The 22027-nt window shown below is 39.8% G+C and overlaps 1 protein-coding gene and 2 long non-coding RNA genes across 4 annotated transcripts; 1 reads left to right on the forward strand and 2 right to left on the reverse strand.

The window, feature by feature from the left end:
• Positions 1-922: 922 nt before the first annotated feature.
• On the forward strand, positions 923-10525 carry LOC138973576 (uncharacterized). Its single transcript, XM_070346290.1, has 4 exons — positions 923-1643; positions 2920-3071; positions 4626-4892; positions 5915-10525. The coding sequence occupies exons 1-4, from the start codon at positions 1368-1370 to the stop codon at positions 8007-8009; spliced, it is 2790 nt and encodes a 929-aa protein (XP_070202391.1). The 5' UTR covers positions 923-1367; the 3' UTR covers positions 8010-10525.
• A 100-nt stretch (positions 10526-10625) lies between these two features.
• LOC138973577 (uncharacterized) lies at positions 10626-13307 on the reverse strand. Its single transcript, XR_011458069.1, has 3 exons — positions 12915-13307; positions 12416-12547; positions 10626-11363 (listed from the first exon to the last, which is right to left on the reverse strand). It is a non-coding gene; the product is annotated as an uncharacterized lncRNA (long non-coding RNA).
• Positions 13308-16322: 3015 nt separating this feature from the next.
• LOC138973578 (uncharacterized) lies at positions 16323-21050 on the reverse strand. 2 transcript variants are annotated; one of them, XR_011458072.1, is made up of 6 exons: positions 19980-21050; positions 19652-19693; positions 19042-19129; positions 18051-18152; positions 17384-17430; positions 16323-16432 (listed from the first exon to the last, which is right to left on the reverse strand). It is a non-coding gene; the product is annotated as an uncharacterized lncRNA (long non-coding RNA). The 2 variants fall into 2 exon arrangements; XR_011458071.1 differs by having other exon boundaries at positions 19051-19129; positions 19980-21041.
• Positions 21051-22027: the final 977 nt, after the last annotated feature.

Genomic DNA, 22027 nt, shown 5'->3' on the forward strand with positions numbered 1-22027 from the left:
AAATTGACAAGAAGAGCGGGGTAGTAGTTGCGCCAAGAAGGATAGCACGCTTTTCTGTACCTCTCTTTGTGTTAACTTTCTGAGCGTGTTTTTAATCCAAACATATCATATCTATATGTTTTTGGAATCAGGAACCGACAAGGAATAAGATGAAAGTGTTTTTAAATTGATTTCGACAATTTAATTTTGATAAGAATTTTTATATATTTAATTTCCAGAGCTTGTTTTTAATCCAAATATAACATATTTATATGTTTTTGGAATCAGAAAATGATGGAGAATAAGATGAACGTAATTTGGATCGTTTTATAAATGTTTTTTTTTTTTACAATTTTCAGATTTTTAATGACTAAAGTCATTAATTAATTTTTAAGCCACCAAGCTGAAATGCAATACCGAAGTCCGAGCTTCGTCGAAGATTACTTGACCAAAATTTCAACCAATTTGGTTGAAAAATTAGGGCGTGACAGTGCCGCCTCAACTTTCACGAAAAGCCGGATATGACGTCATCAAAGACATTTATCAAAAAAATGAAAAAAACGTTCGGGGATTTCATACCCAGGAACTCTCATGTCAAATTTCATAAAGATCGGTCCAGTAGTTTAGTCTGAATCGCTCTACACACACACACACAGACACACACACACACACACACGCACGCACGCAGCACATACACCACGACCCTCGTCTCGATTCCCCCCTCTACGTTAAAACATTTAGTCAAAACTTGACTAAATGTAAAAAGGAACTATAAATAGTTTGAGTTTGAAGAAAAATGCTAGAGTACGCAGATATAATTATGGTCGCCTAACTAACTTATTTTTTGTGCCTTTAAGAAATATATATTGATTACATTTTCATTTTTTGGGTCGTCACTATTAGTGTGGAGAAGAGGGGGGGGGGGGTCGGAAAGAAATGCTTGCCGAAAAATATTGTTGGTCCCAGGTCACTCGTATGCATCCTGATACTGTTCATTACTAGCATGAGGCTACAAGTACACCTTTCAAGTTAATCGGGGGTTCCATGGAGGTCATTTTTACATATTCTCAAACGGTCTGGAAAATCGGGAATAGTTTGTTTTCAAATGGTCTGATGTATGGCAGGGGAGGTCAGTCTGGCCGTCACTCAGAGTCGCTTTGAGTACGAATACGAGAGATTGTTTTCGAAGTTCATCTTCGAAATTTGTGCTTGTAACTTATGTACGGTAAGTTAATTTGCCACCTCCTTGAATAAGCGGATTTAGGTCAGACCTGTATTATGTCAAATTGAGCGGCCATGGACCAGCGTATCATGTAAACGGACGGACATTTGACCAGATTTCAATACAATTCTCGGACAATTCAGAAAAAAAATCAGGTCTATGACCGATGTCTGACGTCAAACGACACCCCTGTAACAAGCTTGCTCAGTTATTGTTAACTTTGTTTATTTTCCACTTTCAGCACCTGTTGCCTGTAGGCAAGTTTAAGCATCTGATATGCTCCTGGGAAGGCGTGCGAGACCACTTTCAAGCCACTATCAGAGTGAATGTTGCCACTCGAGAAGATGTTGAGGCTTGGAAGAACAGCTTCAACGAATCGTCCATGACTACTCTTCGGGTAGAGAGAACCAAACCATGCCTAGGTTTGAAAGTGATACACAAGGTAGACCTATCTTCAATCTTTTTGTTCTCCAAATCATCAATAATGAATCAGTGTTCTTCATATCGCAGGCCTGAAAGTGAAAGTCCACAACATGGGGCACTGGCCTTTGGCTAGTATACTTCTCATAGTTTACTTGCCAGAGAGCAAGTAATTTGTCACTATGAATGATGCACTTTGCAAAATATGTGCACATTTACCATGCATATTAAAGAACTCAGTGAGCACTCGGTGAGCACTGTCTTAGTACTTTGAATGGAAGACATGATGACCACTTTATAATTGGATAATAACTTCTTCTTCTTCATCTTCTTCTTAATAACTTCTTCTTCTTCTTCTTCTAATTCTTCTTCTTCTTCATATAAATGTGTTATCCTCCGTTGCGAGGATCAATTACACATTTGGGAGCAGCACACCACTTCTGGTCACAGTCAAATAAACAATGAGTGCACTTGGGCTTGTAGTGGAGAGGGCAGTGGGTATGGGATGGTGGTGGTGTGGATTGAGCATTATGTATGAGAATTACTCTTGTGATATAATACTCACCACAGCACAATAGGTAGCTAGCTAGCATGACAATTGACATGGTAAAATAAGTTGAATTTTTTTATCAAGTTATGAAATATTCCATCCTAAAGCAAAATTAAATATCATATCAATATGTATCACATTCACAGACACCCGTTCACACATGTACTCACACCAATGCTCATACAAAGACTCATACTTGTGCAAACACTTGCTCTGTAACGGTTACATTCCTACAATAGCTTTTGCACTTTTTTAACACATTTATATATGTGTTTTGGGCAGACTGGTTTTGTTAAGGTAGGTAGGTTGGTAACTTTAGAATTTTTTGTACTATCATTATTATCAGTAGTGTGGATACATTGACCTGCATACTCCTCGGATTTTAGATCAAAAGATAACTAGTACTTCCACAGTTGTTTGTCTTTGCTTGTTGGTACTTGTGTGAGCGAACTGGTGTCTCTGACTCTTGAGTGATGATTATGACTTTGTTAGTTGTTTGTCCCCCTGAAAATGCATAGACGTTTTTGGGTCGGGAGCAAAAACAGCATCAGTCAACCGCTAAACACACTTTTTTTTGGCCTTATGTTTGTGTGTCTGTGGTCTGTCAAATTATTAAAGGCCAAATGCCTGATATTTCTCCACCACCCTTCCTCATTTGTTCTATAATCACATTTTCCTTTGTTATACAAACTGCATCTATATCTTCTGGTGTCTTTCAAATTCAAATTGTTTTTGTGTGCTTCTCCAGATTGATTTCAAATGTCAACACAAGACACAGCCTCGGTCATCAACTGCTGATGACCGAAGAAGGTCAAAAAACACTAACTGCCCGGCGAGTGTCAACATGACTGTTTACAAAACAGAGCAGTGTCGTCTGGATGGGACGAAGAGAGCGAACAGGTAAGCTTTAAAACGGTGACTTGAGTTTTTTTTAAGTACATTGACTCTCTGAGAATAAGACACTAAAGTGAATGTACTTAAAACTGAAAGTGAAACTGAAAGACAGTCAGTGAAACACATGGTATGTTACCAGGCCCAGGTCTTAGATTAACATTTAAAGAAATGTCTGATTCTGGTGACTCCTGGTCAAATGTTTTATAACATCACCCACAAAGCGGGAGACATGTTAAAGTTGTTCCGTATTCTGTTTGTGTGTGTGTCACACTTGTTCACACAATTTGCCAATACAGACTAATTTTCTCGCTCTTATATATATGGATCAGCCGATTTCTACAGAACTTGGTGACACCATGTATATCTACATGGGGCATGTCATACAGTAGTTTTCATTTAAAAACAAAAATAAAGGGGCATTGCGCACTTTAAAATTGTGCTATTTCACCAAATTCACGATTATGCAGGACAGGATCATCTCAGGATCCATGGGCTAAAATATACTTTTTTTAGGAGGTGGTTCATTGTGTAGGCCAAAGCATGTTTTTTCAACGGGTGGGGGGGGGGATATCATTTACTTATGTATCATGATGAAAATGCACTAACAATTGTAAAATGTTCAATTTGTCATGACCTGGTTCTTTGCGTCCTTGGGCTGTGACATGACATGTTCTTTATAAAAGCAAATTTACCTCGCAAGAATCTACATTTATGTTTCATGGAAAGCATGGTGCGCTGAGTGACAGTTTAGACCCTTTGGTCTTTCTTGCTGGGACTGTTAGTATTTGCAAAAAGACAAGTCAATTTTACTCATTCCTTTGTTACAAAATAGGTCTAAAAGATTAATTGTCCTTTTCACCACTAACATTTCACTGTTTTACTGCTGCCCTGCTGTGGGAGGTGGGTGGTTTCACTATGTGTGTGTGTGTGTGTGTGTGTGTGTGTGTTCATTTTTTTATCGTGACAAGCACATGGTTGTGATTGACTGAAATTTGGTCACAGGGAAATGGGGGTATTGCGCCGTCCTAATATCATAGCCAAGCTACTCTGTGCCATGCAAACTGAGTGCCCAGGCGAGCATCGTTGAACACAGACCAGCCAAACCAAGACAGTGCCAAAGCGAAGCCAAAATAATGCACAGCACTCAATCACTTCATCTTTATCTTCATCATTATAGTTTATACTGTGGTATTTTCGTACTGGACCACCAGAGCGACAGATCAGCACTAAAATAATCAGTGGAGACACACTTTTGAGTTTATATTCGAGCACATGATTGGATCAACAGCCATTAGTTGAGGCATTAGGACATCAGTCCGAATTCGAAACCAAGACTGCGACCATGTGACGGAGATGATCGGTGTATGTGGCTTGAGGGACACTTGAGGGTGGTGGTGTCTGCATGATTTATGTGGAACTAATGGAATTAGGAATCAATATGATTTTTTGTATGAGAATTACTCTAGTGATATACTTGCCGCAGCACAATATTATTTGGAATTGACCCCATCATTCATTTTTGGAACCTGTATTACATACACATGGCATGCTTTGTTTCAGGTCAACCGACATACATCTGACAGATTATCCGGCGGTTATTCGCATGAAGTTCTGCCACAACCACCCAATTCAAGCTGCATCTGCTTTGAGCCATCGGGATGTCTCTGAGGAAACAAGACTGAAGATTGAAAAGCTTCTACTTGACGGCTACCAACCTGCAGCTGCGCTTGAAATGTTTAAGCTGGATCTACAGCTGGATCATCCCGACGACTATGTCTTCATCGGTGGCGATCGGTCCAAGTGTCCTGATCGTGACTATGTGTACAGGTAAGCAAACTATGCATGATGACTCCCCTTTGCTTACATCTTAAACAAGTAGTCTACATAAAAAGGACTGACACCTCCATTGTCTGCCTGTTCAATGTTAACGTTAATACTGACATGTTTTTGTCTGATACTATTATTCCTAAAATTTGAGAAATCTATGTGACAATACTGTTCTTAAAGATACTGTTTTTGGTTCCACAAGATATCTTGAAAATATAATGAATATACTGTTATCATTAAATAAAACTGAGACTTGAAAAGTATCACTGGCATCGATCCCACTAGATCAGACAGACCGACACAAGGGAGGTAAAAACATGAGAGAAAGTCTGATGTGAAAATTCCGAGGGAAAATTAAAGTATATCATCTACCTAATTAACAACGTATGATTGTTCATCCTCTGATTATTTCAATGTCTGAGGAGAACTCAAATTTCATGCAAGAAAGTTTAATGCTAGATTGTACTTTCACCATGGAAAGCTTTTTGTTTCAAAAAAAAATTTGGCAAACCCTAAAAGTGTCAGTGCCTTTGTAAAGGGCTGACTTACTGGCCGAATGGTGGGTCGGTGAACCAGTGGTCTTGGAATTCACCGAACCGGCGTTCACGCTTAACCGAGTTCAGCAAAATGTTCTTTGGTTTGGACAGTTTGGTGAACTGGTTCTGGTCCTTAACTGTTTTTAGAACTTGAAACCGCCAGAAGTGGCATTCACTTGATTTGACCACACTCACACCACATTAATTACAATACTTAGTTTAGAATAGAAGCTTAATTAAATACTTTTTTACACTCATATCCGTGGGCAGACAGGTAAAACAGAATGCAATGCTCTTACACACATGCACACACACACACACACACACACACACACACACACACACACACACACACACACACATACACTCACACACACAACACACACTCGCTGGTGATTTAGTCATTTCCCCACAGTACACACATGATGCCGTCATGGTGTCGGAGTACATTCTTTTTTCATGATAAGGTTATGTGGTGTTTTTCAGGTTGCATTACAAGCTGTGCCAAGAGAGATATGGGAGCAGCTCTGGGATATCCCAAGTTCCACAGCTGGAGGATTACGTCGCAGCCCAGAATGCCCGTTTCCAGGAGATAGTAAGCTGCCTTGACACAGAACCAAAGACTGAATTTAATGGTAACATTAATTCTGTCTCTGAGGACGCTTGTACCACTGTAACTGAAACATTACCAGAAGTGAGTGAAAGTAGTACGCTTGGTGCCACTGCCGAAGATGTTTGTGTACTTGCAGAAGAGGCCATTCCAAGTGACTCATTAACACTGTCAGATAACTCTTTGAATGCTAGTGCGCAGAAACAATCACACTATCTTGCCATGGATATCACCAGTGACAATCAGGTGATTGTAGCGGTGTGCACACCAATGATGAAAAGAGTCCATCAACTTGTAAAACACAGTGCTGAAATGGTGTTTATAGATGCAACAGGAAATGTTGACAGGAATAATTGTCGTGTCTTTTTGCTTTTGACACACAGCTGTGTGGGGGGGTTACCTTTAGGCGTGCTTATTACCACGAGTGAATCTCAAAGCACTGTGACAGCAGCCTTAGAGTTGTTTCGAAACATGGTTGGAGAGGAAGGTTTCTTCGGCCAAGGAAAGAATGGACCTCAGATCTTCATGACTGACGACTGCAAAGCGGAGCAAGGAGCTTTAAGGGAAGTATTTCCAAAGTCTTCCCGACTTCTTTGTGCTTTTCACATTCTGCAGGCCTTCTGGCGATACGTATGGGACTCCAAGAATGGAGTTGTGTTGTCAGAAAGGCCTCATGTCTTCCATCTTGTTAAAGACATGTTGTACGCAGATTCTGTACCCGACCTTCTGAAAAGATATGAGGCTGCTGTCCAAGATGGTACTTTGAAAAAAAATGAAAAGGTTCTTAAATACGTTGAGAGCATGTTTTCCCGAAGAGAACAGTGGGCCATTTGTCATCGAAAGGATTTGCTGGTTCGTGGAAATAATACTAATAATTTCTGCGAAACCGCCATGAGAGTTCTGAAGGACCGCGTGCTGAACAGAACTAAAGCCTTCAATGTGCAGCAGCTTGTGGATTTTGTCTGCACACGAATGGAGTTGTACTATGAGAGGCGTTGTGTGGATGTCGCAAATAACGTTTTATATAGAGTGCAACAGTCTCGTTTCTTGCTGCCTGCCACTGACACCATTGATCCGCAGTATATCAACCGAGTTGGTGAAATGGAGTTTGAGGTCCAGAGTAGTGCTGACCCAAGCTGTCATTACAGGGTTGACATGACTGTGGGGTTGTGCACCTGCAAGGAAGGCAACACTGGGGGGCCATGCAAACACCAGGCCAGCATCGTGAGACAGTTCAGCCTCACATCGTGGAATTTCATTCCAGAAAACCCGGAAATGAGACAACTGTTGTGTCTCATTGGAACTGGAAAATTACATGATGTGTCCTGGTTCCATTCATTGCGGGGGGCCCAAAGCACCAGTCACTTGACACCTGCTGTCAACACAGATACTTTGAATGAAAGTACACACAGTGACCACACAGACCGGCCTGCAGAAACAGCAAGTTCCAGCTTGCCAACAACATTGCCAGCTTCTTCTTCTGCGTCATCAGTAGAACCTGAATCAATGATAGCTGATCTGGATAGCTTTGTGACCATGTTGAAAGGCAAAGTGTCGGCAAATCCAGAGTACTTTGGACCAGCCTTGGCAGCATTTAACAGGAAAGCAGGCAAGATAACCAGTGACTCACATTTGGTTAGTGCATTGAATACCTTTGGAAACAACTCTGGAATTTCCTTGCCAAGAACAACATGCAAATCTAACGGTAAACTGATTTCCAGCAAGCGCATTCCTGTCCAGCCTACTGCTGTACAGCGAAGGCAGTCTGTCTTGCCTGGCTCTCGTTTCAAGGGTGTTGGCCGTCCAACCAAAGATTCACAAGCTGGTGCGCAGAAACGTCCACTATCAGGTGATGGATGTCTTTTATCTGCATCATCAATGCCAAAGAGGAAAAAGGCGCCTCACAGCCTGTCTCAGTGTGTGAAAGATAACAAATCACTGGGTAAAAAGCATCATCAGATTCACAAATGAATCATTAGGTTCCACTGTGACACTGACTGTGTAGAACGCATTTTACCTGTGGCAATAGGTATATATCTCTCTGAAGTTTTGTTCACAGTACTTCTGTAGCGGATGCTTTTGACTGAAATTGAAGCTATTTGCTCCAATGTTTTGGAATGTGAAAGTCGATTCACGACGTTTCAGTTTTCTTTGACTTCTCATTATCTACACATTTGTGTTGCTAATTCTCGTTCTGATTTTCAAATCAAACTATCATGACAGTATGCAAGAAAGATGAGTGGTAATGCAGTGTGGGAGTGAGTGAAAGAGTATGTGTGTGTGTTTGTGTGTGTTTATTATTATTTGTTAATCTCGAATTATCTCTAAATGATATCCATTTACTATGGCACTGACTCTATTTCTAAGTTTATATCCTGTAAATATCTTACCTGTTACCTGTAATTACACATCTTAGTTTGTGTGTCATTTCTTGTAGTTATGTTCGTTTTGTATGTTTTTCTGTGAATTTACTTGTGGTTGCAGATCAAATGATTGTGTTGTAAATGGTGGTAATGAAGAATTGATCGATTGATCTATAATCAAGAATTGATTGATTGATTGGGCGGGGATGTAGCTCAGTCGGTAGCGCGCTGGATTTGTATCCAGTTGGCTGCTGTCAGCATGAGTTCGTCCCCACGTTCGGCGAGAGATTTATTTCTCAGAGTCAACTTTGTGTGCAGACTCTCCTCGGTGTCCGAACACCCCCGTGTGTACACGCAAGCACAAGACCAATTAAGTGCGCACGAAAAAGATCCTGTAATCCATGTCAGAGTTCGGTGGGTTATAGAAACACGAAAATACCCAGCATGCTTCCTCCGAAAACGGCGTATGGCTGCCTAAATGGCGGGGTAAAAAACGGTCATACACGTAAAATTCTACTCGTGCAAAAACCACGAGTGTACGTGGGAGTTTCAGCCCACGAACGCAGAAGAAGAAGAAGATTGATTGATTTAGTGAATGTATAACACTTTTTTGGAGTCTGTTGTGTGGTTGTAAATTTAAGTTTATATATCCTGTAAATATCTTACCTGTTACCTGTACTTACCCATCTCAGTTTGTGTGTCATTTCTTGTAGTTATATTCGTTTTGTATGTATGTTTTCTGTGATTTTACCTGTGGTTGCAAATCAAATGTTTTTCTTGTAAATGGCGGTAATGAAGAATTGATTGATTGATTTATAATCAAGAATTGATTGATTGATTTAGTGAATGTATAACACTTTTATGGAGTCTTTTGTGTGGTTGTAAATCTAAGTTTATATATATCCTGTAAATATCTTACCTGTTACCTGTACTTACCCATCTCAGTTTGTGTGTCATTTCTTGTAGTTATGTTCGTTTTCTATGTATGTTTTCTGAGATTTTACTTGTGGTTGCAAATTAAATGTTTTTGTTGTAAAGTGGCGGTTATGAAGAATTGATTGATTGATTTATAATCAAGAATTGATTGATTGATTTAGTGAATGTATAACACTTTTTTTAGAGTCTTTTGTGTGGTTGTAAATTGCCTTAAAGGGCCAATCCAGAACAATGTTTGCCTACTTTTTTATTCGCTGATCAGAATCCCAAACTTCTAAACTATATTTTACCCAAGTTTCAATTTGGAAAAAGCTTGCATGCCGCTACTAGAAGCAACCATCAATATTCCCGCGCCCATCCTCTAAAATATTATTTCCTGACCAAGCAACTTACATTTGATCATTCACAGCGTGTATTTGATTATTCCAAAGGTTGTAGCAAGCGTTTATTACCTTTTGAAGTGCAGTTGAAGCCGCCGAAACAGCGAAATTCAGTACTTAAACGAAGCGAAAATTTGATAGCAGATATTTTGAAAGGGTAGGATTCCGATAGGCTACTTAAAACCTGTCCGAAAAATGGCTCTTGAGGGCCCCTTTAATTGAATTTGAAGTGTGCGACACAACTTTTCTTGGAGACACAAATTAATGTGTTTTGTGAACTTGGTAGTTCTTCTAACGGATAGCTGCCTGAGGTATGACTAAAAGCCCCAGGGGATCCATGCACCTGGATTTGACAAGTTCAGTACCTTTAAGTTTGGTAATTTTACTGCCGCACATTGCCTTAAGTCATAAATAAAGGGTTCCAGTAACATACCATTCTTCTTTATTGATTATGAACTTTGGAAGGTTAGATTTTGGAATCAGTTTATTTTAAATATTTCCTTGATGTGTTGTAATAAGATCAACCGTCTGCTTGGACATATACTAAAGATCCACTACCTGGCTGCTGTCTGCGGAAAATCGATTAATTCATAGACAAATATGCCTTACAGGGAAGCAGCTAGCCAGTTGACTGTACGTGTGTTTGTGTAGAGGTGTTCTTATTGCTTTTGCAAGCCAGGACAAATGGTGACCTGAAACATTTACACATTATGTATGCAGGACTGCTACTTTAAGCTTAGGTGCAAGTGTGATGATATAATTATTTGTTTGACTGATTATGGGCATTAAAATAAAACTGCAAAAAGAATACTTACACTTGAGATCTGATTTTGTGCGTGTCTGTGTGTGTGTGCGCATGAGGGTGTGTGTGGGCCATTTGACATACTTGCAGAAGAAACCAACAGAGGTAACTGATAAACTGCATTTATTAACACAAAGAGGTAAACAAAGTGAGTTCACACATTTCACAAAAGTAAGAAAAGGCAGTCTCACATGTGTGATAGTCTAGGAATACCAATGCATTCACAATATTTAGTACTCATATGAATGGCCCAACTGGAACGCCGAAGAAGAAGAAGAAGAAGAAGAAGAATGGCCCAAGAAAACTATAGGCTGAGAATGCAAGTTCTAATTTGGCACATTTGTCCTTAGATCATTTAGACTGGTTTTTACAAAACAAACACACAAACGTAAACACACACATTGTTACAGGGTGGTATTTGAAAGTATCTGCATGTGAGAATCTTAAACTAATGAGGCAACGCGCTGTTTAGAGATCTGATAAACAAAGGAAAGTATTTGTACATGTAGCTGAATCCACTAGACATATATATCCATCTTACAATAAAAAAAACTAGTGGTTAGGACATGGGCCTGAAAATCTCAAGGTCCTAGGTTCGAATCTCTGCAGAGGCATTTACTTTTTCCCCTTAGTTAAAATAAAAATGCTCAATCGAGAGAGAGCAACCTAAAGTTACCAGCGTAAAAGTAAAGTGTTGAATGCAGCTGTAAAGGTCATGCCAGCAGTGTGGGTCAGTTCTGGTAGCTCTGTCAGCACAGAATGGACTGAATCTGATCATCATCCTCAGCAAAGCCAGGCACCACTCTGCAAGCTGCCTGCACATCATATCTCGGCACCTCACTTCCTGGAAAATAAAGAAAATGTATTACTGAGCACATTCAGACTTTGCTGTGCGCTGATGGGGATATGTTTTTGGTATTGAGAAGAGGGTGTGTGGTGGGGGTGCCGGAAGGTAGGTAGGTAGGAAGTAATACATGTACTTGTTCTTCACACAATCAGTGGGATGGAGAATGGTGTGGGTGATACTGACAGTGACAACTATTAACTAAACTGTAAACATTGTTCTGTAATATTACAGGTGCCATCATTCCTTCCTGTGAAAACCATTTATTTATATACTTTCATCATTAAAATTAAAAAGAATCTGTCATCATTAAAATTAAAAAGACTTCCTCACAAGAACCTTTCTAACGACATATCTTGTTATGCTGCTGATGTGAGCGGTTTTTCTGGAATGTGATGGAAATTTACTATTTTTTTAATTGACAGCATGAGCCCTCATCCCACACACATTCCCTATTTAGCGTTGACACCTTACAGTTTTGTTGAGAAATGTGATGTGAAGTCATTCAGAAAATTCTAACACTGCGCAGGGGCAGTCAGGGTGTTGATACGTTTTACTATATTATATAACTCTTATTCCATGTAAAAAATTTAAAAAAAAACTATAAAAAAACTGGCCAGATCTGTGATTGTGAGCCAAGGAAAGGACTGACTGTATTTAAAATAATTCCAGTAATGAGTAAATCTTTCATTCTAGCTATTTCATGTTTTACTTTCTTGCATCACAATAGTTCAAATCAATGTTCATACAAACAGCATAATGCACTTTATGAGTATAGGGTTGCAACAAACTTTAAGATGGGAAGGAGAGAGAAAATAAAGATATTTGTACCATTATGTATACAAAGTACATCATACCAATTAGTGAATTACCATGCACAGTATTACTATGCATCTTCAAATGTATGAATAATTTCATCTACAAAGTACTTGTAAATGTAATACAATTTACAAAGAACAAAAGACTGCTGAATGATCTACATCAGTACACACTACATGCATGTTTATAGCTACAGACTACCATCACAAATACCTTATAAATGTGTAACTTACTCTTCAGGGGTAGTCTGTAATGTAAAGCACCATGCCAAGTCATCCTGGTATCCATGTTTAAAGGTAAACTGTTGGAACTGAAAGACAGGAGCTGTATGAATGATGCACATCACCTCTGGTTTCTCGGGAGACCTGAAAAAAACCATAACAATATTAACATAACTATTAACATGTCTTGAAAATGAAATAAGTACTATTTCAACTTCACTATCAGAGCCAAATCACTCACTAATTCAGTAATTGTTTTGTTTATTCTTTTACAACCATAGTTCATACACTGATACAGCAACATTTGATTCTGTGCATATAGATTAAAGATCAAGCATTTTCTAAACTTGAGTAAAAAAATAAGAACACAACAAGCACACACTCTGTGACTCACAGTCACACCCAGTTACTCAGTAACACACATGACATACACAACAGATGAATCTTGCTCAGTTCTACAAAGGCCACGTTTGCAATGGTCATGTCTTGGATTTTAAAAACAATAACTTACCTGCTGGTTGATCCAAACCGATGATTGACAATCAGTGAGAGGAAAATGTCCGAGGCTGAGGATACTGCCTGTGGTGGGAGGGCGTTCCATTCGCCAATGGTGCGAGCAAAGAAAGACTGCTGTCTGTATGATGTTCTGCAAGCTGGGAGTTTTTGAGCCTCAGCATGGATTGAGCGAGTGCTGAGTGCATTCTTTTCGCTCTGCAATCGGCAAAGTTCGTAGCTCGGATTGCACTCATTCCAGCGCTACCGTGTACTGGGTCAGCGAGACACGAACGACAACTCAAATCGATAAGCATCCGAACACATCGGAACTTCCGTTTACGTTCGTAGCTACTCGGAAATAGCCTTCGGGATTGAAAGCCCGCAACTGACGTGTGAAAAAAAATTTCGCGTCCGGGGGCATGCCCCCCCGTAAATTTTTGTTATCCAAAGAAGCAAAATAGAGCTATCTGGTGCATCCTGAGCCAATAAATTACCTCTTTTTTGGGGGGGTGGGGGGGTGGGGTGGGGGGGGGTTACGTAACCCGTGTAACCCCCCCCAGATCCGCCCTTGTTGACCTTGATTTGACCTTGACTTGACTAACCATATTTATTTTTTTTAAATTTAATCTTGACCTTGATTTGACCTTGACTTCACTGATTTTTTTAATTTTGCACAGACCTTGATTTGCTTTCGGTAAAAAAAAATCACTTTTTGTCCAACTTTTCCCCAACTTTACTTTAGATCTGTACTCACAACACACCAATTTGGAAATACTGTACCCGTGTGGACAAGTTCGGGGGAAAAGTCCGTAGGCTTCCGTTCACAAGAGGGATATGTCTGTTATCACACACGCTTTCTGGCTTCACTAAGCGTGAGCGTCGGAAAAAATCTTTTCAGTTCTGCCTCCGACTTTTAAATTGTATCATTTGGGTTAATTTGGGTTTGTTTGGGTTCATTTGGGTAATAAAAAAAAACGCTCGCGCTGGACCCGAGTACTCTTCAGACCCCAGTATGAAAGTTTTTGTCTTGTGCACGTTGAAGACCAAGTGATTGCAAAATACACTGGCATGCGAGCCGAGGATGTGCGTGGTGACTGGTACTGGGACGCTTCGGCACCGGGACGCTTCGGTACCGGGACGCTTCGTGCCCTACTGCGCGGGAGCTTCCCGAAGCGTCCCGGTACCAAAGCGTCCCGGTACCCCTGTGACGCGTTATAGTGGGACGCTTCGGTACCGGGACGCTTCGGCACCGGGACGCTTCGGCACCGGGACGCTTCGGTACCGGGACGCTTCGGTACCGGGACGCTTCGGTACCGGGACGCTTCGTGATGTACCCAATGCCAGTATTATACTTCAGACTCCTTTTGGAGGAATGTGTGGGGTTTGGGTGTTGAACTTGAAGTGGCAGATTGTTTGCACAGGTATGAATGTTCGTACGTTCGTACGTGCACGCATGTATGCAGGCATTTGTTTGTCAAGCAGGAACATGCAACATTTTGTTGACCGTATGTGAGTGCGTGTGTAATAAAACCAACGACAAACAATACAAAAAGCTCCAGCTCTGCTTCTTCACCAGTCACAGACGCATTGCATTGTTCAGCTTTCCAGAAATATATTAACTCAGTCAGAACCGGCTTCATGAATATTTTATTTCAGGAAAAAGTCAATCGAATCTACACAAAAAAAGGTTATTGCGTTGTTCTGTCTTTGAGACTGTACCACGTAATATTGAGCTTCTAGAAGAAACATGTCTGTGGCATAGTTTGACCCAACAGATAGAGAAGTCAACAGAGGTATTCTGCCGTCAGCAGCTTTATTGCTGTTTTGAATTTGATCTTGCATAATTTTTGAGTCACTTGAGAAAAAGTGACTCTATGTAATCGGTCAGTGTTAGTCTGTCCGGCCGGCCGGCCGTCCGGCCGGCCGGCCGTCCGTAGACACCACCTTAACGTTGGACTTTTCTCGGAAACTATCAAAGCGATCGGGCTCATATTTTGTTTAGTCGTGACCTCCAATGACCTCTACACTTTAACGATGGTTTCGTTGACCTTTGACCTTTTTCAAGGTCACAGGTCAGCGTCAAAGGAAAAATTAGACATTTTATATCTTTGACAAAGTTCATCGGATGTGATTGAAACTTTGTAGGATTATTCTTTACATCAAAGTATTTACATCTGTAGCCTTTTACGAACGTTATCAGAAAAACAAGGGAGATAACTAGCCTTTTCTGTTCGGCAACACACAACTTAACGTTGGGCTTTTCTCGGAAACTATAAAAGTGACCGGGCTCAAATTTTATGTGAACGTGACTCATTGTGTTGTGAATAGCAATTTCTTCCTGTCCATCTGATGCCTCATATAATATTCAGAACTGCGAAAGTGACTCGATCGAGCGTTTGCTTTTCTTGTATTACATAATTTTGCAACACACAAAGAAATCGTAATTGAATATTTTACGCAAAATTGAATAATTCGCAAACATGTTTGTATGAACAAATATTATTTTAAGAAAATATGAGTGTGAGGATGGACGTATTTTGAGTTAAGTAGCAGAAATTCTTTTTAAGTTCTTTAGCTACATGCACACGTTCTGTTAATTACGTTCTTAGCAGGGAGGTCCAGATTAATAATACTGCTGTGACAGGTTGTGGTTTCCATACACACTTTAAATACAGGAAAACAAAAACAAAAACACAGTTAAAAAAAAATGTGCACATAGGATTAAATCATTAAAGTGTACAGAATAAAAGCAACATATGTACAAAAACAAATCTCGTGGTTCTCTTGTCAAACCCACTGTAGTAAGCACAGAATAGGAGAGAAGATTTTGGAGAAGGTGGCTTTACCTACTGAAGTAAATGATCAAGAGGATTCTAAGCATCCAGTGCTAAAGCTCTCAAATCACAAGACATACACACTTGTTGTGGCTATCCGAACTGTTGATTTAAAAAAAAACATACCTACAAATTGAAAACATCTATTACAAAATTATATATATTGTATGGATCTGTCTTTGTAAAATATACTGTACAGAAAATTTTAAATAATCTGCACAAATCTCGTGGTTCTCTTGTCAAGTAGTAGGCACAGAAAAAACCCCAAAAAACCCTGTGTTTTGTCTTGTAAATTATACTTTACTAAATGTGTACAGTATTCTAAGAAAAAAAAAGTCTTCCTTTTTATCATATCAATTGCCTCCCTTGAATTTTATTTGTAAAATAATTCTGAGAAAAAAAGCTTTCTACTTAAAAGCAGTGCAATCAAGAAAATGGGTACAACCTGTGTGTATACCTTTATTCCTTATTCTTTTTATTTAATTGAGGATGTCACAACGCAGTTTTACTGATTTAAAAAAAAATTCGCTTCAAATTATCTCCCTTGAACAAACACTTCTTTTTACAATTAAATTTTGTTTACACGAAGAGTCTGCATCTCTTGTTATGAAGATGATGGCACTGGTCCACCGAAGTGCATGCCATATATGCTTTACTGTGCGCTCTCCCTCTCAATGGTCTTTCTCTGGCTGACTCGATTCTGAGGAGATAAAAGAAAACACATTCAGTACAAGCTGTAAAAAATAACAACAAAACTAGTATTACTTAAAGTAGCTGCTGGTTTCTGAGTATTTGATTGAAGGCCCAATCCGACTTGTAAGAAGTTTGCCCGACTGTCGCAGATTTGGTCAGGTATGGAGTAAAATCATGCCTCAATTTGGTAACATACAAACTGCAATATTCTAAGGCTGTGAGTGTGAGAATACATCGGTGCCACTTTTTAAAAACTTTCTTTTTGTGTGTGCGCATGTTTTAGTGCCAAAAATGAAGAGGCCGAGTGCTCTCTCTGCAAAACTTGTGTGAAGCTTCAGAGCTCTATCAATGGTTTGAAAGAAAAAACATACTTTTCCATTTTTGACGTTCTTGTTCCCTTCCCTGTGAAATTTACTGTCCGTAGGTTACCGGATTTTGTTAATGTCCGTGAAAACCTCAACTATTCATTGCTGAGTGCCTAGTGATAGCTATCCCCCCCAACGACCTAGCACTGCTGAATCCTGATTCTTCCCATTGTTTGATTCTGTAATGAAATTGTGTAGTTGGTAGTTATGTGAGCTTCTTCTTGGAGGGGTGGGGGGGGTGCTGGTTGGTTGGGTTTTTGGGGGTTATTAAACCATCAGATTAAAAAGTAAGACTTCATTGTAATGTGCAGATATTTGTTCAGGTGCCCACCATTTTCTATGTGAAAACATGTTGCTAACTAACATGAACCCAACCATAAAACGTGATGTAGGTGAGTAGCCCATCTAGAAAAAAGAACCTGTTCTAATTCGGAATTAGAACAGGTTCGTTTTTCTAGATGGGCTACTCACCTACATCACGTTTCATGGTTGGGTTCATGTTAGTTAGCAACATGTTTTCAAATTCTCATCAGGCAATCACGGCTGACACTAAACACAGAACAGGTGGGAGAGACATAATTCAATTTACTCACCTTCCTTGCATTGTGAGACTGGCCATATGAATCTGCTGAAGTAGTTCCTGCACATATTTAATCAAATATTCATCTTAATAACGTGTTAATATCGCTTGTTCTAGCAAATCAGACTTGACAGTTTTCTGATGGCTTGCACAATTTAAGAGCTTGCCTGTCCCCAATCATTACAATAAGAAACAACATCTAGTATGCAAGTATTTTCAGGGTATGAAGGTTTTAATATAATGTCGGTTATTCTGGGGGCATGGAGAAACACCTTACACAAAGTAGAACATACACAACAAATTTCAAACAATTGAGGTCACACCATAGTTTTACTCACAAACAAACAACAGCAATACAATAAACAGTCTGCAAACGCCAACATGTTGCCTACACTAGGTATAAAGAAACAAAGAAGCACATGAAGACGGGCTTTGTCAAGTAGACCATTATAGCGAATGAGCAACAGCTGATGATCCAGACCACCAAATTGACATGATTTCCCCTTATTCAGTTTGTGATTGTAGTCATATTGACGATGCATGACTTCAATTTTTCAAAGTAAGTCTCTTGGTGCGTTTACGGATACATTCATTGTCACAATTACGACATGCTAATGTCTAACCTGGGTAAACTTCAATTCATGACTTTTTTCAAACTGGCATAGAAATTATGAGCATACCAGAATTATTTTCCTGTTAGACTGTCTTCTTCTTTTTCTTCTTCTGCGTTTGATATTCAATTCATGGCTGTCATATCGTCAGGTCAGTGGCTGCCATGAAGTCTGCAAATTAGATGATATTGTAAAGAAAGTACATGTAAGTAACATCTCATGATATTCTAACTTCAATTACATCACCTGTCTCACAGTCTGCCTCTTTAAAAATTAATGAATAATTTCAGTAACATAATTTTTGGGTAAAAAATAAAAAGGTATGAGAAATAATCCTCACTTTTTTTGTAATAACCCTCACCACCAATTGTTTTATTTCATTTCCATTTTAACAGATTTAGCACCTCTCCACGCCCCCCCCCCCCCCCTCGGCCCCCCTACATAAACTAATTAAATAACTAATTAAGGAAAAAAATCCTTACATCATAAAAAGTCAGAACCACCAAAACCACCCCCCCCCCCCACCCATCCAATAAAACCTGAATACAAAAACACTTCAAAATAAAAAATGAAAACATTTAATTCCACTTACAAAATATAAAAGTTGTTATGCTTTATTTTCATTATCTGTTTACAAACACATAAATTGCTGTGCAAATCTTTTTAAAAACATCAATGCCTGAGACACCAGTAACCTGTTTATATTGTTGACCTTGTAGCTTTTCAGTTTAAGAGGCTGTTCTGGAATCTGCACTAAAGTCAAACATAACCATGAATACCGTGGGAAAAATATTACATCACCAAGACCGAAAAAATAACACCAACCGACACTCCTTACCTTTATTTCACCCACTATGCCAACCCAAAGACTGGAAAATAATAATCAAATACAGAATGAACAAAAATGCTTGATTTCATTTCTTCAATGATAAGTTGAAAATCTTCATTCTTCATAATAATGTTATTGGCATAATGTGTAATTGCCACAATTTACAGAGTTTAATTAAAAAAAATGATGCGATAAAAATCAAAGTGAAAACATTTGTTTTTATACTGATACCTTATTTACCTTGTGGCTTGTGTGCCTCAGGTTTAGGAGCGGCTCAAACGTCCTCTGCTCCTCAGTCTGCAAGAAATTAAGCGATGGCCTGAAGGAGAATAGAAAAAGATCCTTTGTCAGCACCCTGTGTATGTGTGTGGGTGGGTGTGTTAGATAAATAGGCGGGGGGGGGGGAGGTGCAATAGCTACCACGCCTAATGCAGTCTGCAAAACAAGTGCAACACTTCTACAGAGCTTTTATGATACAAAGCTTCAAATAAGAAACACATTACAATCAAATGAAAGCTGAGCCTGTCATTGCAAAATAAGGAATATACAACAATCCAGTGGCATGTAAAATACTGTTCCTTCAGAAAGATGGCTCTGACAGCAAAAACAATTTAACTTGAAGTTTGAGTCCAAAATTATTTCTCTACATTAGTGAACGTACTTGCAGTAATACCCCTCACACATGAACTATTCACAGACTGAATAACAGTGTGTTCCCAATGTTGCTTCCGTGTATCGGTTAGATCCATCTCGGTTAGATCCATCTGCAGAGTACGGATTGTCATCCGTTTAATATTAAAAAGGAAAAACAATCAGAACTTGTCATCAGTGATCAACCTACCTTGCAAGAGTGGGGTGAAACACTCACTTCCTGCCAACATGTCTGCAAAAAAAAGAGGAAACAATACCAATGGAAGCTTAAAATGGTTCTTTTGTTCAATATGTGTACACGTGCTTCATTTCTGGGGTGAAAGTGTAAAATATATTGGATTGATAGAACAATATTGCCTCAAGTTCACCGCACCAAAAAATACTTATCAATCAACATTGTCATCACTCGATCAACTATTCCATCTCTTTCATAAGTGTGTGTGTGATGGTGTGAGCGTGTGTGTGTTTGTGTACGTGTGTGTGTGTTTGTGAACAAGCGTTGAAAAACGTATGTTTACCTTGCTCTAGATCTACCGACTTTCGTAGGCGGAGACTTCTCTGCCGTGACAGCGGCTTCGTTTCCCTGGCAGAATTCAACATCTTGTACAGATCTGCCGGTCATTTTCATTTCCTCCGCTTCTAGAGTCACTTGATCCACAGGTTTAACGAACATTGAATGTTCTTTTAGTTCTTGTGACGGAAGTAAAATCAAGGAATTAAGTGGGCATTCCTGAGCCCTCTGCTGGCTTCATGTCCACAAAGTAAATCGCACAAACTTGCAGGGTTTGGGGGGTAGTTTATTACTTTGAAGAAGAACAGCTAGTCGTCGCTGCCCGTTCAGCATTCTTCGCGCGACTTTTGTTTTGCAGAGGAAGGCATATGCAGTTTTTTTTCCTGATGAATGTTGCCAGGGTGCACAAACTGAGAAAGCATTCCCGATTTTCCACAATTTTCTACTTCTTTAAGCTTTACAGTCTTTTGCACAACATGATTGCCGGTGTACGTCTAATTCATGATGCCAACCAGCTGGGTCAAAAGTTACGTTCGAGAAAATACTCGTTGAACTAAGTTCCAAACGAATGTCAAGGCCAGTTCTTGACTGGTTTTGAACTGAAGTTGGGCTCCAAATGAAAATAAACACTTCCTCCAGCTGCGCGACCCATTGATAACAACAGTTGGAACTGGTAGGAAGATGAACAGGTCTTGCGAACTGGCTACACACTGTTACGGTTCAAGTTTAAGTTCAAAGTAAACACTCAACTGAGGTTGCAGGTAATGGCGGACTTGACTTCCTTCATAACCAAATATCACTCTTCTGACAAAAAAACGCAAATGCTATGTTAAACCGGAAAATACGTAAACCGGAAAAGGAAGCGCATCAAAACCAAAATGGCAGCCCCCATGAAATCCGAAAGGTCACGGAAAAAAGTCGTGAATACAATGGACGTTCTATGTGACAGGAGAGTTTGCTGATTTTGTGTTAAACATTGGAGAGATCGTCTGCTAGAATCAGAGATAGGTCGCTTCAGATTGCAGCTTCTGGAAATTTGCAAGGTTTGTTGCCTGTTAAAGAACTGGATTTTTACACGTAATGCATGTCATGTACGGTAAGCAACAACAAAAACACACACACACAACAAATGGCATCGTCTGTCGACTAGTCACAGAAACAAACCTGGCGAGGTATGCGTGTACTTTATACTGGCTTTTATACACGTGGAAGAAACCGGAACCATGCGTCTTTGTTATTGCCAATATGCTTTTGGATATTGGCAAAAATGGCCGACTTCCGTAGCAATATGCTTTGATGATCGGAAAAGGGATGTGTGAGACCATCCAATCACAGCCCCCGAAATCCCCTACGTGTCTATCAGAATAGCTATATATATATCAAATGTGCCGAAGTTATGGAATTGCCAAATTCGCGGAATCGGCAACATTTTTGCCCATTTCGAGTGATCGACAAAAGGCTGCCCATATGCAAAATCGGCAGTGTTTTGCAGAGCATGCGTTCTAAAACGTGTCCATTTCGCAAACGCGGCAGCCAATCCGTTACATTTTGTGTCACCAGAACATTGCATTAACATTGGTTTACCGCCCTAATTTTGGTTGTATTGTCTGTGTTGGTCTGTGTCAAGCATAACTCCGAAAATGCACGAAAATTACACTTGTTGTCATAACTTCCCATACCTGATCGAGTATTGGGATAACTTTCTAATTAGGATTTTGTTTGTTTGTTTGCTTAACGCCCAGCCGACCACGAAGGGCCATATCAGGGTGGTGCTGCTTTGACATATAACGTGCGCCACACAGAAGACAGAAGTCTCATGTCTCACCCAGTCACATTATTCTGACACCGGACCAACCAGTCCTAGCACTAACCCCATAATGCCAGACGCCAATTTTAAAGTCTTAGGTATCACCCGGCCGGGGTTCGAACCCACGACCTCCCGATCACGGGGCGGACTTCTGTCAAAACCAATGACATTCGTTTTGCATATATATACTAGTAAGTAAAACAAATTTAGAATGTCACTGTCACCATAATCATCTCCAGCTTCATTCT

The sequence above is a fragment of the Littorina saxatilis genome, linkage group LG8 (assembly GCF_037325665.1).
Source record: "Littorina saxatilis isolate snail1 linkage group LG8, US_GU_Lsax_2.0, whole genome shotgun sequence".
Classification (NCBI taxonomy): domain Eukaryota; kingdom Metazoa; phylum Mollusca; class Gastropoda; order Littorinimorpha; family Littorinidae; genus Littorina; species Littorina saxatilis.

What these genes read in the sequence shown, in the direction of transcription:
- LOC138973576 (XM_070346290.1), top strand. Translation starts at nt 1,368, where the DNA reads ATGTCTGACGTCAAACGACACCCCTGTAACAAGCTTGCTCAGTTATTG. An exon ending in GTTTGAAAGTGATACACAAG is followed by an intron (nt 1,644 to 2,919) that starts GTAGACCTATCT and finishes GTGCTTCTCCAG; the next exon opens with ATTGATTTCAAATGTCAACA. An exon ending in GGGACGAAGAGAGCGAACAG is followed by an intron (nt 3,072 to 4,625) that starts GTAAGCTTTAAA and finishes GCTTTGTTTCAG; the next exon opens with GTCAACCGACATACATCTGA.